At 38.1% G+C, this 12,519-nt stretch overlaps 1 protein-coding gene across 1 annotated transcript; it reads right to left on the bottom strand.

Moving 5' to 3' along the window:
* Positions 1-51: 51 nt before the first annotated feature.
* si:dkey-98f17.5 (uncharacterized) lies at positions 52-12,519 on the bottom strand. Its single transcript, XM_004072610.5, has 12 exons — positions 12,356-12,519; positions 11,164-11,275; positions 9,209-9,302; positions 8,087-8,141; positions 5,786-5,926; positions 5,544-5,704; positions 5,347-5,445; positions 4,791-4,936; positions 4,490-4,661; positions 3,394-3,506; positions 2,663-2,750; positions 52-2,381 (listed from the first exon to the last, which is right to left on the bottom strand). The coding sequence occupies exons 1-12, from the start codon at positions 12,465-12,467 to the stop codon at positions 2,328-2,330; spliced, it is 1,347 nt and encodes a 448-aa protein (XP_004072658.1). The 5' UTR covers positions 12,468-12,519; the 3' UTR covers positions 52-2,327.

Below are 12,519 nucleotides of genomic sequence, written 5' to 3'. Positions count from 1 at the left end.
GTCAGAACTGATAATGCAGCATCTTGAAAGAGAAGGGAAAAACCCACAACAGAAGGATTATAAAGAGTTTATTGTTTTTACAAGTTACAAAAACTAATAAAAAGAACACAAAATATACAATTCTAAAGATGTCTGGAAACATGACACACACAATCAAACTAAAAAGAGTTCATGATATTATTGCAAACAGCCCAGAGGTCGATTTTTTTCTTAAACATCTTGGACAAATCATGAGGATGCACTGATCCAAATGTTCTCAACCTTTAAAACTCCGATCTAAAAATTATATGTATAAACATTTGAGTTTATACATATAATGCCCAAGAACATTCAGTGTGATTATTTTTTAAGTTGAATTTTAAACAGGCCCTTGCTTTAGACGCCACATATGCACAGGCACCACTGTTAAGAAGCTTCAACATTTGGAAAGCATTTTCAAAAGACTTCATGATATGATTTATCATGTTCATCGCCAAAGGTTCTTCTTCTGTTAGTGACCGACACTGAAAGCGATTTGATTAAGAGAGTAACTTTGGGTTTTTTCAGCCGTACTTTTTTATAATTATTTATTACTTAAGAGCCTTTAGATGTTAACCCAACTGTATCAAGACTTAATCTTGATCGTTATTAGACAAACTACTAATATATTTTCAAAACAAATAGTTATTTGAGTTTAATAAAAAATGATCAGTTACCGTTCCCTCTTTCTTGTAAAATAATTAAAAACTAATTGAGGAAAACTGTGAGGATTTTAAAAGTCCTGCAAGAAGAAATTAAGCTTACATCAAATGTTATGCTTTAAATGTTTTGATTGTTTAAATGTCAAAATACTTATATAGGCTTTCAGATTATATCCATTGCTTAAGATATTTTAAAAATGAGATTTTACTTCATTTGGACCTTGACTGGTTTGCAAATCTCCTTTTTTTAACCAGATGAGTTCATCTAAGTGCTTTTTAGATGTGTTTTGCTTTCAGTAACTTCACGATTAATTACTGGGCCAAACAAAGCTAAAAGCTCAGCATTATTACATAACTGCACATAACAGTAAAACACTGAATGTTCTATCAATACAAACAATATTTAATTTATAAGAAAATGTGAATATTAGCTCTGATGTTGATTTGGATCGGTGCATCCTGTTAAAAAAAAAGCACCTTATCTGTTGAGACTGATAAATATGTATACAGAGAAGGACTGGCATGAAGGTTTTAAAAGATTAATGCCTCTGGAGATGCAAAAGGTTTCAGTGCTTATTCGCAAAGTAGGAGTTATGATGAGTAGGGCTGTGTTTAGTAAAAAAGGATCAATATTTACTTACAAAATGGAACACTGATAAAAATCCATGAATTAAATCTTCTTTAACCTCTTTAAGACCTGGCATCCACATATGTGAACATCCCATATGGGGTTACACTACCCCAGCAGTTCATTCTGTTTATCTGGGGCCTTCTTTAGCAGAAATAAAATAAAATAAAAAGCCGTGTCAAATAAGAGCTCAGGTCCTAAGAGGTTAATGGGTTTATTTTTTAGACCAAAATCTGTTTGTATGAGTTTTTGCAGGGAAATGTATAATTTTATTAATGCAACTCAAACCGTTCTTCACCTTGAAAATTACATAAAATTTGTTTATTATTACCAAACAAAAATGGTTTAAGAATTTTAATTACCTCATATTATGAAGTGAATCCTATTGAATTAATGCGAGTTATGAGATTTTAATCCTAAATCAAACCGATTGAGGAATTTGGCAGTGAGGACCAGCCCTTCAGATCCCTGCCCATCACCTTTATACACACTTTTATTTAAGTACCGCACACAATCAATTTTAAAACAAACGATGAGTGAACTAAGACAAAATTCAAAAATACATCACCACATTAAAACTCACTGGGGAGATTGACTCTTTGGAGGCAGAGGAAGATTTGATGACTACATAATAGTCAGCCGGTTATTATCACAGTATTGCAGCTTCACTGCCAGCATACAAAAGCAACATTCACATGGGTCACGCTTCTGTCAGGACTAGGCAGTGAGAGCTTTAGATTTGTTTGCTTAGAAGCCAAGTACAAAGACAGAAAAGTCCTTTTTGTAAAAAAAACAAGTACTGCTAAGTTTTTATCAGCTCCAATCACAGCTGGTCAGATGGCTGATACACAAGGCACTTTTCAAACTGCTGGCTGAGATGATAACTGTTGACAGTGTGATCTGTGCTACCCCGTTAAAGGGTACACCTGTGATTGAGAACAAAAACAGGATCATACATTTCTGACTACATTCTAAATGCCTCCTCACACACTGACAGATGTGTAGGTTTCCTACAATCTTCAGAGGTCGTTTTCTGCCGCGCACTGCTGAAGGTACCATTCGTACAGTTTACCCTGGGAAGCAAAATAAACCATGTTGATGATGTTTAGAACTTGAATAATAAAAGTATTTCAATGGCTTTAGTTGAGTAAAAACATGCTTCATTAAGTCGATAAAAGCCTTGGGATTGCAGTTGGAAAGTAAAATCGGATTAAAAAGAAACTATAGGAGGAGAGGAGCACATCCAATGCATGCACACATTTAATTTAATGCTAAGTTTAAATCCTAAATGGAATCGTATAAACAAAACTGTTTATGCATATATGTAATAGAAAACTAAAAAAACAAATTGTACCTTTTTGGTTTTGACGATATCGTGAATATAGTCACTGTATTCCACCATTTTCCTTTTCTCCTTTTTCGTAAGGGTTTTATTTCTTCGACTGACAATGAAGAGCACACAAGTGTTATGAAACTTCAGTGGTAGTATGTTTGAAATTATACTTCAATTGTGGGTAATATTCTATTAAAGACGGTTGATTTTGAACATATTTTCCTTAAAAAAAAACAGTTTTAAGGCAACAAATATGCAGATTTCAAATAAAAGGCTTTATCCAGTCGTTTTCAGGCCACAGCTTTAGTAGAAAATACTAAGCACAGTTTAATAGTTTTCAGTTTAAACAGTTTTTTATTTTATTTCCCCATCTTGCTTGGATCAACACTTTTCCTAATTAGTAACTAATTTTGACGCCTAAAATTACAAAACAGAGTTTGATGATTTCAAAAGACACCAAAACTCAAAGTACTAAAATATTCAAGTACTCAAAATACTTGTTTGTAATTTCCACATGATATTTTAATATCTGGGTCCACATACAATACCAAAATTGTAACATTGATCTAACAAAAACGCATTTGTGGCTGAAATCTATCCCATCTCAGAAACAGAACCCTGCTGTATCCTGTGCTCCAGGACATGCTCATATCATTCACTTTCCTATTCCGAGTTTGCTTTTGGTTACAATATGGGAGAAAAAAGATCTTCAGTAGTTAATCCAGAAGATATGAAAGATGTCAAATAATTACCTTGCAAAATATTTTGCCAGGAAAAGCAGGAGGTAGCAAAAAGCACCAAAAAGGATGACAAACAGCACCTGTCCATCTTCTGGTATCCAGTCCCATCCATACATCACTAACCCCTGTGAGGCACATAGAGGACAGCCATCATGCTGCACCCATTTCCCCTTTCTGATACTCTAAACCACAGTTCGGTGCAATCCTGACTGTGTCACATATTGTTTTAAGGTGAATGTTTTATTTTTTAGAGCAGTGATCCCAAACTCCCGGGCCGTAGACTGGTACCGGTCCGTGACACAGTTGACCATAAAAAAATGTCTGTCTAACATTACCAGGATTCTGCTAATAAAGTTGCTCCAACAGTGGATTCACGTTTATTATTATATGAAGAAACTACCAGTTGTAGTGATGACCATTTTTCTTTTTCTTTTTATCTGTTGCACCTTAAATGTCGGATGAGGCTTAAGTTGGCATCCGATTTTTTCTAGCTTCCACTTAAACAGTTGTGTTTTAAGGGAAAATCTATATCACATTTGAATGGTTTCTACTTAAAATCTACTCTACAAAATAAGTTTAAAGCAGCTGCAGATATTTTTAACTTTAGCCTCAAAAGTTAAGGAAAACTGGAAGTAAAAAAAAAATCCTACTTCGGCCTTGTACAGGCCGGTCTGTGAAATATTGACATTAAACCAGGCTGAAGTGTCTGCTATGCTGCTTAGGAGTTTATTAACAAACTGCCTTTTTAGACGTAAACTCGCTGGTGTATTAAGACCCCTAGTGGTTGCAGAGTAATTTTTTATTTTTTGCCCACACAATTGTTTCCACTACAAAACAGTGAGCCATCAAAGTACACCCAGCATTTAATAAATAAGAAATATGGCAGCGTTGACAAGTCTGGGCATCTGCTTGTGTTTTACAAGAGGTAAACATTTAGGTTCAGAGAGCTTTAAATACTGCATCATAACCACATAATGTGTGGTTGCAGCTGGCGATCTTTATTTAAATAATCACAAACAGACAAATGAGTACTTCAGAAATAAGGAATGAAATATATTCTAGAATGGATTTTTTTTTTCCAGTTGTTTTAAAGGGTGCAAAGACTTACTGTGAGGACTGTGACTGTCCGAGCTGAACTTTCACCAAACAGCTCATCCAGCTGCTCTTTAGAAACGGTGTTCACGATAAAACTGACGATGAAGAGGAGAGGCAGGAAAATGCCCAAAATGCCACACAGAAATGCATGGAGGCGCACACTTCTGTTGTAAGTCACATCAGCCCTGTGCGGAGTACGAAAAGGGGTTTAATAAATATTTCTGGAGCTTCTACCATCTTGCAAAAGCTAACACAGCATTGGACACCCGACTGACTTTGGTTTATTAGATCATTAGCTAAAAGGCCACACTGACCTGTCCTGGTCCAGTCTGCTGTTGATGCTGGAGCAAATGAGGTCACAGTCTTTCTCCAGCTGATCCAGAGTCTTCTGAACTGCCTGGTTGATGGTCTTCTCGATCGTCTGACAAACGCTGTCGATCTGGTTCACACATCTACTCGGCTAAAAACCAAAGCAATAGATTGCATTGAATCAAAAAAGACAAAGTATGGATATTTCAACAAACAGACTTGTCTACTTTGCAGGAATTGAGGCTGCACTTGCTAGGCAAAAGGACGGGAAAACTGAAGGCCTAAAGGGAATGACTAATCTATTGTGCAGTGCAGAGGTTTGAGGCTGTAGATCACAAGGTGGCGCAGCGATAATTCAGGGGCGCAGGCCATAGTTTACAACCCCTGAGCTGCTGGAGATCGGAGGATTCTGGTTGAAGGCCGTCGAAACGAGCAGATTGGAAAATTTACGAAGCTTAATCGATGGCCCCTTGAAACATCACAGACCTTCGCGACGAGACCGTCAATAAGATCTGATGTAAACGCCACAAAAAACAATAATACATAGAAAAACAACAGCACCTTCTGTGGGTTGGGGATGTATATCGTTGGCATATCAAAACCACATTTGTTGAGACCTGGACGCCGACACAGTTCCTGAACAATCTGCATCATTACTCTCTAAAAAGAAAACACACTTGTGTCATTTTAAGAATCATTTTTTAAAATAATTATAAGTAGAACAAGAAAGGAAAATGAACAAAGGGAAAAAGTCCAACCTGCCTGTCCGTCTCCTTGCCAGCTTCGTCTGCTTTGCTGAGATAAAAATACAGTTTGTCGCTGCATTTTTCACTCAGCTTCTCCACTATGTTAAGCGTACGTTTGCACAGTGCTTGACCCATCGGGTCAAAGAACACAAAGACCAAATCTGCCTGCTCTCCTGCAAGGAAAAGTAACTAGTTAGTGAAACACAACAGCTTTCTAAGGCTTGGAGACTAAAGTGGGGGTCAAAGAATCATACCGAGCCAGGTGATGGCACTGTTAACGTCAAACGGGTAGATCATGTCTCCGTCCACCAAACCCGGAGTGTCCACAAATGTTACCAAACTGAACTTCTTCTGTTTTGAGGTGGAGATCTCTGCAGACAGGTAGTCTGTGACGCCTGAAAGACAGAAATGCTGTGTGTGCACAATGCTTCTTTTGGAATAACACATTAAAAACACAAGAGACCCTGCAGGACCCTGTTGCCACAACAGTTCTTTTTGTTCTGGAGGACTAATGGCTGCAGCATGGTCAGTACTTGGAGATCTAAGCAAGAATCGTGAAGATGAGATTGAGGAAAGTTAATTTGTCCAACATTTCCCTGCTGTGATTTAGGAGCAACTGATCATTTAAGAGACACGTATCAGGATTGTTTTGTTAAGAAAAGCCCCACCCTCTTATTGATACATCTTTTTCGTCTCTCAGATCCTCCCCTCTGCAGAAAGGTCTGTTGTCATGGTTACACACAACAGCTCTTCAACTGGCAGCTTTACGGTGGGGCGTGGGACATAAAGCTAGCCAGTGAAGAACGACTGTGAGGCAACGCACTGCCCGGCTAAGACACTCCACTGCTGCTAGCACGCAACTGCCCCACCTACACAGCATCTGAACATCACAGCCGGGACAACACCCCCCCCGCTGCCGAATGCACAGTCTCCTGCAGCCTCCAGGCACAGAGGCGCTGGGGCAGTTTGACACAAAACGGCATGTGTCAACAGGCAGCACAAATCCCAGCCCTGTGCAGTGCAGAGCATTGCTCTCATGGTGCATTAGCATATCCTCATATTTCTCAGTAAAATACCAAACATAAACCCTAAAAGTGGGATTCTAAAGTTGGATAACAACAAAAACCTGTAAGAGAATCCTTTTTTTTTTTTTGCATGCATGCATTCGTTCATTCGTCTGCATAAAGATGTGATCAAAATCTGTCAACTAAGCGCTAATTTCCCAAATTACCAATGCATGCATGTGCATGTAAAAGCCTTCAGGACCCATTAGTTTATTTGCGTGTCAAAAAAGAAAAGTCAGATAAAAGCTGAACATAGAAGCAATTCAAGATACTCGCCACTGCATGGTAAGTCCCTCAAAGTACGAGGGGCTGTTCTCAGGATCACGTGCACAAGGAAAAGAGCAAAGGCTGCAATAATGCTGCATCATTCTAGACTAAAATAACTTTTAACTGTTATATTTAGGTAAAAAGGGTCTAGAAGGTTTGTTGGCTAAAACTTGATGGAAGTAGCAGAATTTTCATCCATCAAGCGAGCAGAAGATACTGGGAGGCTTCTCCATGTCAATCCTAAAGGATGATCAGCAGCTGCTGATATAAGACGCTTTTCCGATGAGTCATCCTAAGAGGCTGTGACAGCTAGACAAACGCCTGGGAAGAAGTGTTTCCAGAGGAAGTCCAAATGAAGATCCTACAAGAAAAAAGAAAAGAATCCAGCAGCAGACCACTCCGGCCCGGAGCGCGGAGCCTCTGCTGCTTGGATCTGCTCGAACGGCCGTGACATTTCCCAGCAGCTCTTTCTGTCTACACTGCACTGCCGTCGATGGGGCTTGTGACTCATACACCATACAGAGAGACGCACCCAGAGAGCACTCACTCTCCACACAGCATGCACACGCACAAACACATCACCCTCACTCACCCACTCCACACCCCTCTGCTCAGGCACTGATGTCCTCCCACGACCAGACAACCATTTAAAAGCCATTGGAACTGAAGCATTTCACTGTAATACTTATATTGTGACATTTAAAAATCGAGGGAATAAAGATGCAATCAAAAAATGCACCTTTAGATAATTAACTTTCAAAAGAACAAAGAATTTTTTTCAATGCTTTGCAATTCTGATAAACATCTTTAGATGTATAAAATCAGCAGGAATAAGCTCGTTCAATAGGATGAATTTCTGTTTTGCTAATTATTTATCACAGAAAAACCATGTTTTACCTCTGTCCTACTCTGTGACACATATAAACCATTTAGATTTTCAAGCGGGTATCTTATTTGTCTGATCTGAAGCTGCAATAAACTGTCGCGTGTTCACCAAATTTTATTTTCTTCTGCTGCCAGAGTGTAATGACTGAATGAGGTTGCTGCAACTAGAACAATTTCATTTCCTGTGGAAAGAAAAAAAAAATCAATAAGGTTTTCATCTACCTGTTTTCCTCTTTGGACACTATTGTTGCTCCCGTTTCTGATGAATTACAGCAAAATGTGAACCTGTGAGCAACCTACTGGGAGTTCTAGAATAAAAATCTGAAAAAGAAGTCTTACCTTTGAACTCAAGCAGGGGGCGAAAGTGAGGGTATAGATGCAGTGTTGCATTCCCCTGTGAAAGAGTTTCAACGCAATGTGAGAAAGAACCAGTGAGGAAAAATCCACATGTTTCTGCAGCAGAGTCATTTCCAGGTTTCCCCGTCTGCAGTCCACCACTGTAAATATATTATTCATGTTTGTTCACCACAGGAAGAGATGCACAGATAGAAGAAAATGATTAAAGGATGAAGAGCCACCTGGACCTTCAGTGTATGTGCACAGACTACAACCCCATTTCTTTACCTTTCAAAGTTATTGGAGCTTTGATTTCAAATATAAAAGAAAAAGACTTTTTGGAAAAAAAATTCTGTTCATCTTTGCCTTTTGGCTGCATCCTTTAGGGGGCGCCACAGCAAGTCATCAGCCTCCATCCATCTATCATCGCTAACACCAACCACCTATAACTCAGCACATCCCTGAACCTCCTCTTTGCTATTCCTCCAGCTCCAACCTCAGCATCCGTTTACCAACATAATCAGTGTCCCTTCTCTCAATGTGCCCAAACCAAATTAGAAAAGAAAAAAAATGATTCTGAAGTGGGAAAAAAGCAAGAAAAAAAAAGGTTTAGTTGTGTCAAAATGTTAAAAGGTTAACCTTTTTTTTGTCATTTGGCAACAGGAAAATGGTCCCAAAGAAGCCAATGCAGATCGCAGGAGAGGCTAGGAGACTACGTTTTCAGGACTCTTAAAGAGTCGTTGTTACATCTGCTCTCTTCTGTGGAGTTAGCTGCTGGCGGGGTTGGGGTGCGAACTGACAGGAACAGGAAGAGGATCAATAAACTGGTGCGGAGATCCGATTCCGGAAATCGGAATCCATCATGGACATGGACTCTTCTTCTTCATCATAATCATCATCATGATCATCATGCTCTGCATGAGACCATGGCTGGCCTTCAGTGAGAGACTTTAGCACCTCACCGCAGGAAGGAGAGCTTTCACAGATTTTATTTTCCTGTCAGCTTTTAGACTTTACAACACCTCAAAGACACTGGACAATATTCTAAAATCATTCAAATATTTTATTCCAGGCTCCACAGACGAGAACGTGTCATTACAAACGGTGGAGTGCTGCTGTTCTTACCGTCAGCGACTCCCTCTTGCGACCGCTTGTGATGAAAGTAAACCCCTGGGTTTCAATGGCAACACCTGTTTTCTGAATGTGCTCCTCCACATACCTACAAATGCCAAAACCAACAGGAGCCAACAGGTTTATGGAAAACAGAAACTGTCATTTGTCAGAGCACATGTTCACATGCAGACATTTGCAAAAGATGAACTGATGCATTGGAATTTTAGCTCAGAAGAATTCATATATAATAATAATCAGCAGTTTTATCAACTGGGAGGGTGCAACACACAAACCAATGTAGAAACATTTAGAAATAATTTCAAAAAAATGATTTCAAGGAACTTTAAAAATAGGAAAAAAACTAGTTAGACTTGAAACAGACAAACTTGTTCCAACAAGGACTTCTATCATCAATAATTCTGTCCTCCCCACATAAATCATGAAGAAACCTGCGGACCAGGTTATTTATTCGACACCTGCTTCAAAAATATGCATGTCTGAATGACTGAATACTGAAATGTTTTGCAAACTAAGTCCTTTGGACTTTGAGAGGTTTTGAAGCAATTTGAAGCAAAGTGAAGCAATTTTTAAACACAGACAGAACCAGAACAATGTTTTAAAGAAGGTTTGATTAGAGTCTGAAACTGAAACTTTTTACTTTAAGAAAAAATAAATAAAACAAATGACTCCAGATGTTGTTATGCTGAACAAAACCAAGCAAGCAAGCAACTTTACATTTAAGGATTGACAGCTAATTATTGCTCTAGAGTTTTGTTTTCATTACATTTGCAAAAACTGAAAACAAAAAGCACTAATATCTTTTATTGTGGTAATATCTTTCTACCTGCATTATGAGAGTCCCCAAGTACCCCCCCCCCCCCCCCCCCCAATTAAGCCTTTGGTTCCTTTATGTCTCAAACACACCAACACCCCCCCCCCCCCCCCCCCCCTTTAACAGAACCAAGTGCTGCACTGCAGGGGGTTTCTGCTAATCTTGCATGAATCTTGTACTGGTTTTTGTACATTTATGAAAGAACACGCAGATTGCAATGGGATTTAGGTTGGGAATTAGTGAAAACACATGAAGAACAGAGTTTTCATTCTTCTCTTTAACTGTTAAATACTTTTTTTGCAGAGCAAACTAAGTGGCAGACTGGTCAAATCAAACTGTGACCCCCTCCCGGAGCTTGAAAAGACTCTTCAATAACATCCATAGAGCTGCAGGTCTCACTTGCCTGAGTTGGGGGTAAAATTATTTTCAAGATTTTTTTTAGAAAAAACATAGTTTTTTTAATGCATGTCTGTCTTATTGGTTTATTTTTTTAATGAATCGGTTGAAATTTTTGACAAACCAACATTTTTGATTTGATTTTGATTTGAAATGTTTTTTTTCAAGCAATCAAATAAGAATAATACACAAAAACAATGCAATCATCAGTTATACATTCATACAATGACGAATCAAACTTAGGATAATTAGACATATTAATAAATATTGCTTGAAAGGGAGTGGAAGGAAGCAAACTTATATAATCCCACCCCTGTTCTACCGTAACCATTTTATTACATGATTTATTATTATCCAGTTCCTAACTTTATCAGACAGAATTAAGAATCCTGAAATATTGACAAGACAAAGATGAATTACTTAAATTATAATGTAAAAAATAACTACCGGTATTTTAGAAATCAACACCGCAAATGCAGATCATTTATCCAAAGTATATACATTTGTTTTTATTTGGTGATTTTCCAGTACGTTATCACGTCTTGTTAACTGTCAGTTTAAATGTATTATGGTGGGTTTCATAAAGGAGAAATATAAACTTTTTTGTCCAGATCTGTGTTTAGTTTTTAGTTTACGGAGGAGATACCTCATCCTAACTCTTAATGTCACTCAATCATGAAGCAGGACCATTAAGGGGGTCACGTCGTTTAGTGCTGAGGTTGTAAATCCTACATCTTACCAGTTAATGAAGGAGCTCTTCCCTGCAGAGTGGTTACCCAATATCATCACAATGATCTTCTTTCTCGGGGGGAGGAGCCGAACTCCCAGGCAGCTGGCGATCTTTACCAGGCCTTAAAAACACACACACACACAAATTATATGTTGACAAAGAAACTTGAGTTATCAAATTTATTGAAATAAGAAAAACAAAGAAAAATAAAATGATGTGGGTGACAAAGTGTCAATTTAAACTGAATGCATATTTGTCATAAACTATATTATCAACTGATTACTGACAATTTCTAAGTGAGCAACTTGCTGTTAAAACATGGTCGAAAATCACATAGAAAAGTTGCATCATTTGAAAAACTCAATTTTTTCTTTGAGACTGAATATTTTAACTTTTATTTTATTTCTGTTTAGCTCTATTTAGAACCAAGCTGCCTCAGATTTCTAAATTTATAATCATGTTACTTTTACAAATTGATTTGTCATTGTTGTTATGGTAATATCAAAATAGGGTGAACAATAAAACAAATTCAATAAGAAAACAGACGTAAATTTTAGTAGATATCATTTTAATACTAGGCTTTAAATGTTGGAAGCTCGGATATTGGTAGAATAAAAAGATTGCAGCTTTGTTTGAAAATGACAAAAGAGAAAATGAAAGAACCACTTTCAGACAGGAACCTTTGTCGAATGACCTGTAAGCACAGCAGGACACTGTCACAAAGAGAGCGTGCCAAAATGAAAACTAAAAACAAACCCCCCAAAATTGTCCGATGTTAAAAAAAATCGTCTTTGCATATTTGTCACATATAATTTAGTATGATTTCTTATTTATTTTTTGTTTACATTTTAACTACTAATTCTCCACACTGATTTTAAGCAAACTGTAGAAACATTCTGCAACAAATAAAAAAAAAACTATAGTAAAGTTTAATTTATGTTAATGAGTTGAGACGGACATGAACACTGTCCCTGACAGACAGGGCGCCAGCAGCTCGCTGTGTGTCCGGCGATTGACACTGACAGCAGCTGCAGCTGCTGCCCGCTTAGGAAGAGTTTCAGCCCGAAACGCACACACCTCAGTCCGTGCAGGGGAACTTGCGCTTCTTCACGTGGAAAAAACACGCTTAGTTTTCTGATTTAACTAACTTAACTAACGGCATACCTTTTTTTCCCCCATTTTCCGTGAATTTATTATTTACCGTTTTCGCTGTCGATATACAAATTGTGGCATTCCCTTAGTATCCTCTCACTTGGTGTAGTGATAGCAGACTCCAGAGGATTCGCCACAGACCGGGGCTTTCTGCCCGACATTGTGTACACAGCACAAGCGAATATCTGAGGTTTACTCCTCTAGGGGGAAAGA

This window comes from Oryzias latipes, chromosome 9 (assembly GCF_053564925.1).
Source record: "Oryzias latipes strain Hd-rR chromosome 9, Olatipes_Hd-rR_3.1".
Taxonomy (NCBI): Eukaryota; Metazoa; Chordata; class Actinopteri; order Beloniformes; family Adrianichthyidae; genus Oryzias; species Oryzias latipes.
Note: the sequence above shows the minus strand (reverse complement) of the source record. Positions and strands in the feature narration are given on the sequence as shown.

Bases quoted from the DNA above. Each gene is read 5' to 3' on its own strand.
- si:dkey-98f17.5 (XM_004072610.5), bottom strand. From the start codon at position 12,467: ATGTCGGGCAGAAAGCCCCGGTCTGTGGCGAATCCTCTGGAGTCTGCT. The intron at 8,142-9,208 runs GTAAGAACAGCA...ACTCTTTCACAG, and splicing joins GCAAGAGGGAGTCGCTGACG to GGGAATGCAACACTGCATCT. The intron at 2,751-3,393 runs GTAATTATTTGA...CTTCATTGTCAG, and splicing joins CTGGCAAAATATTTTGCAAG to TCGAAGAAATAAAACCCTTA.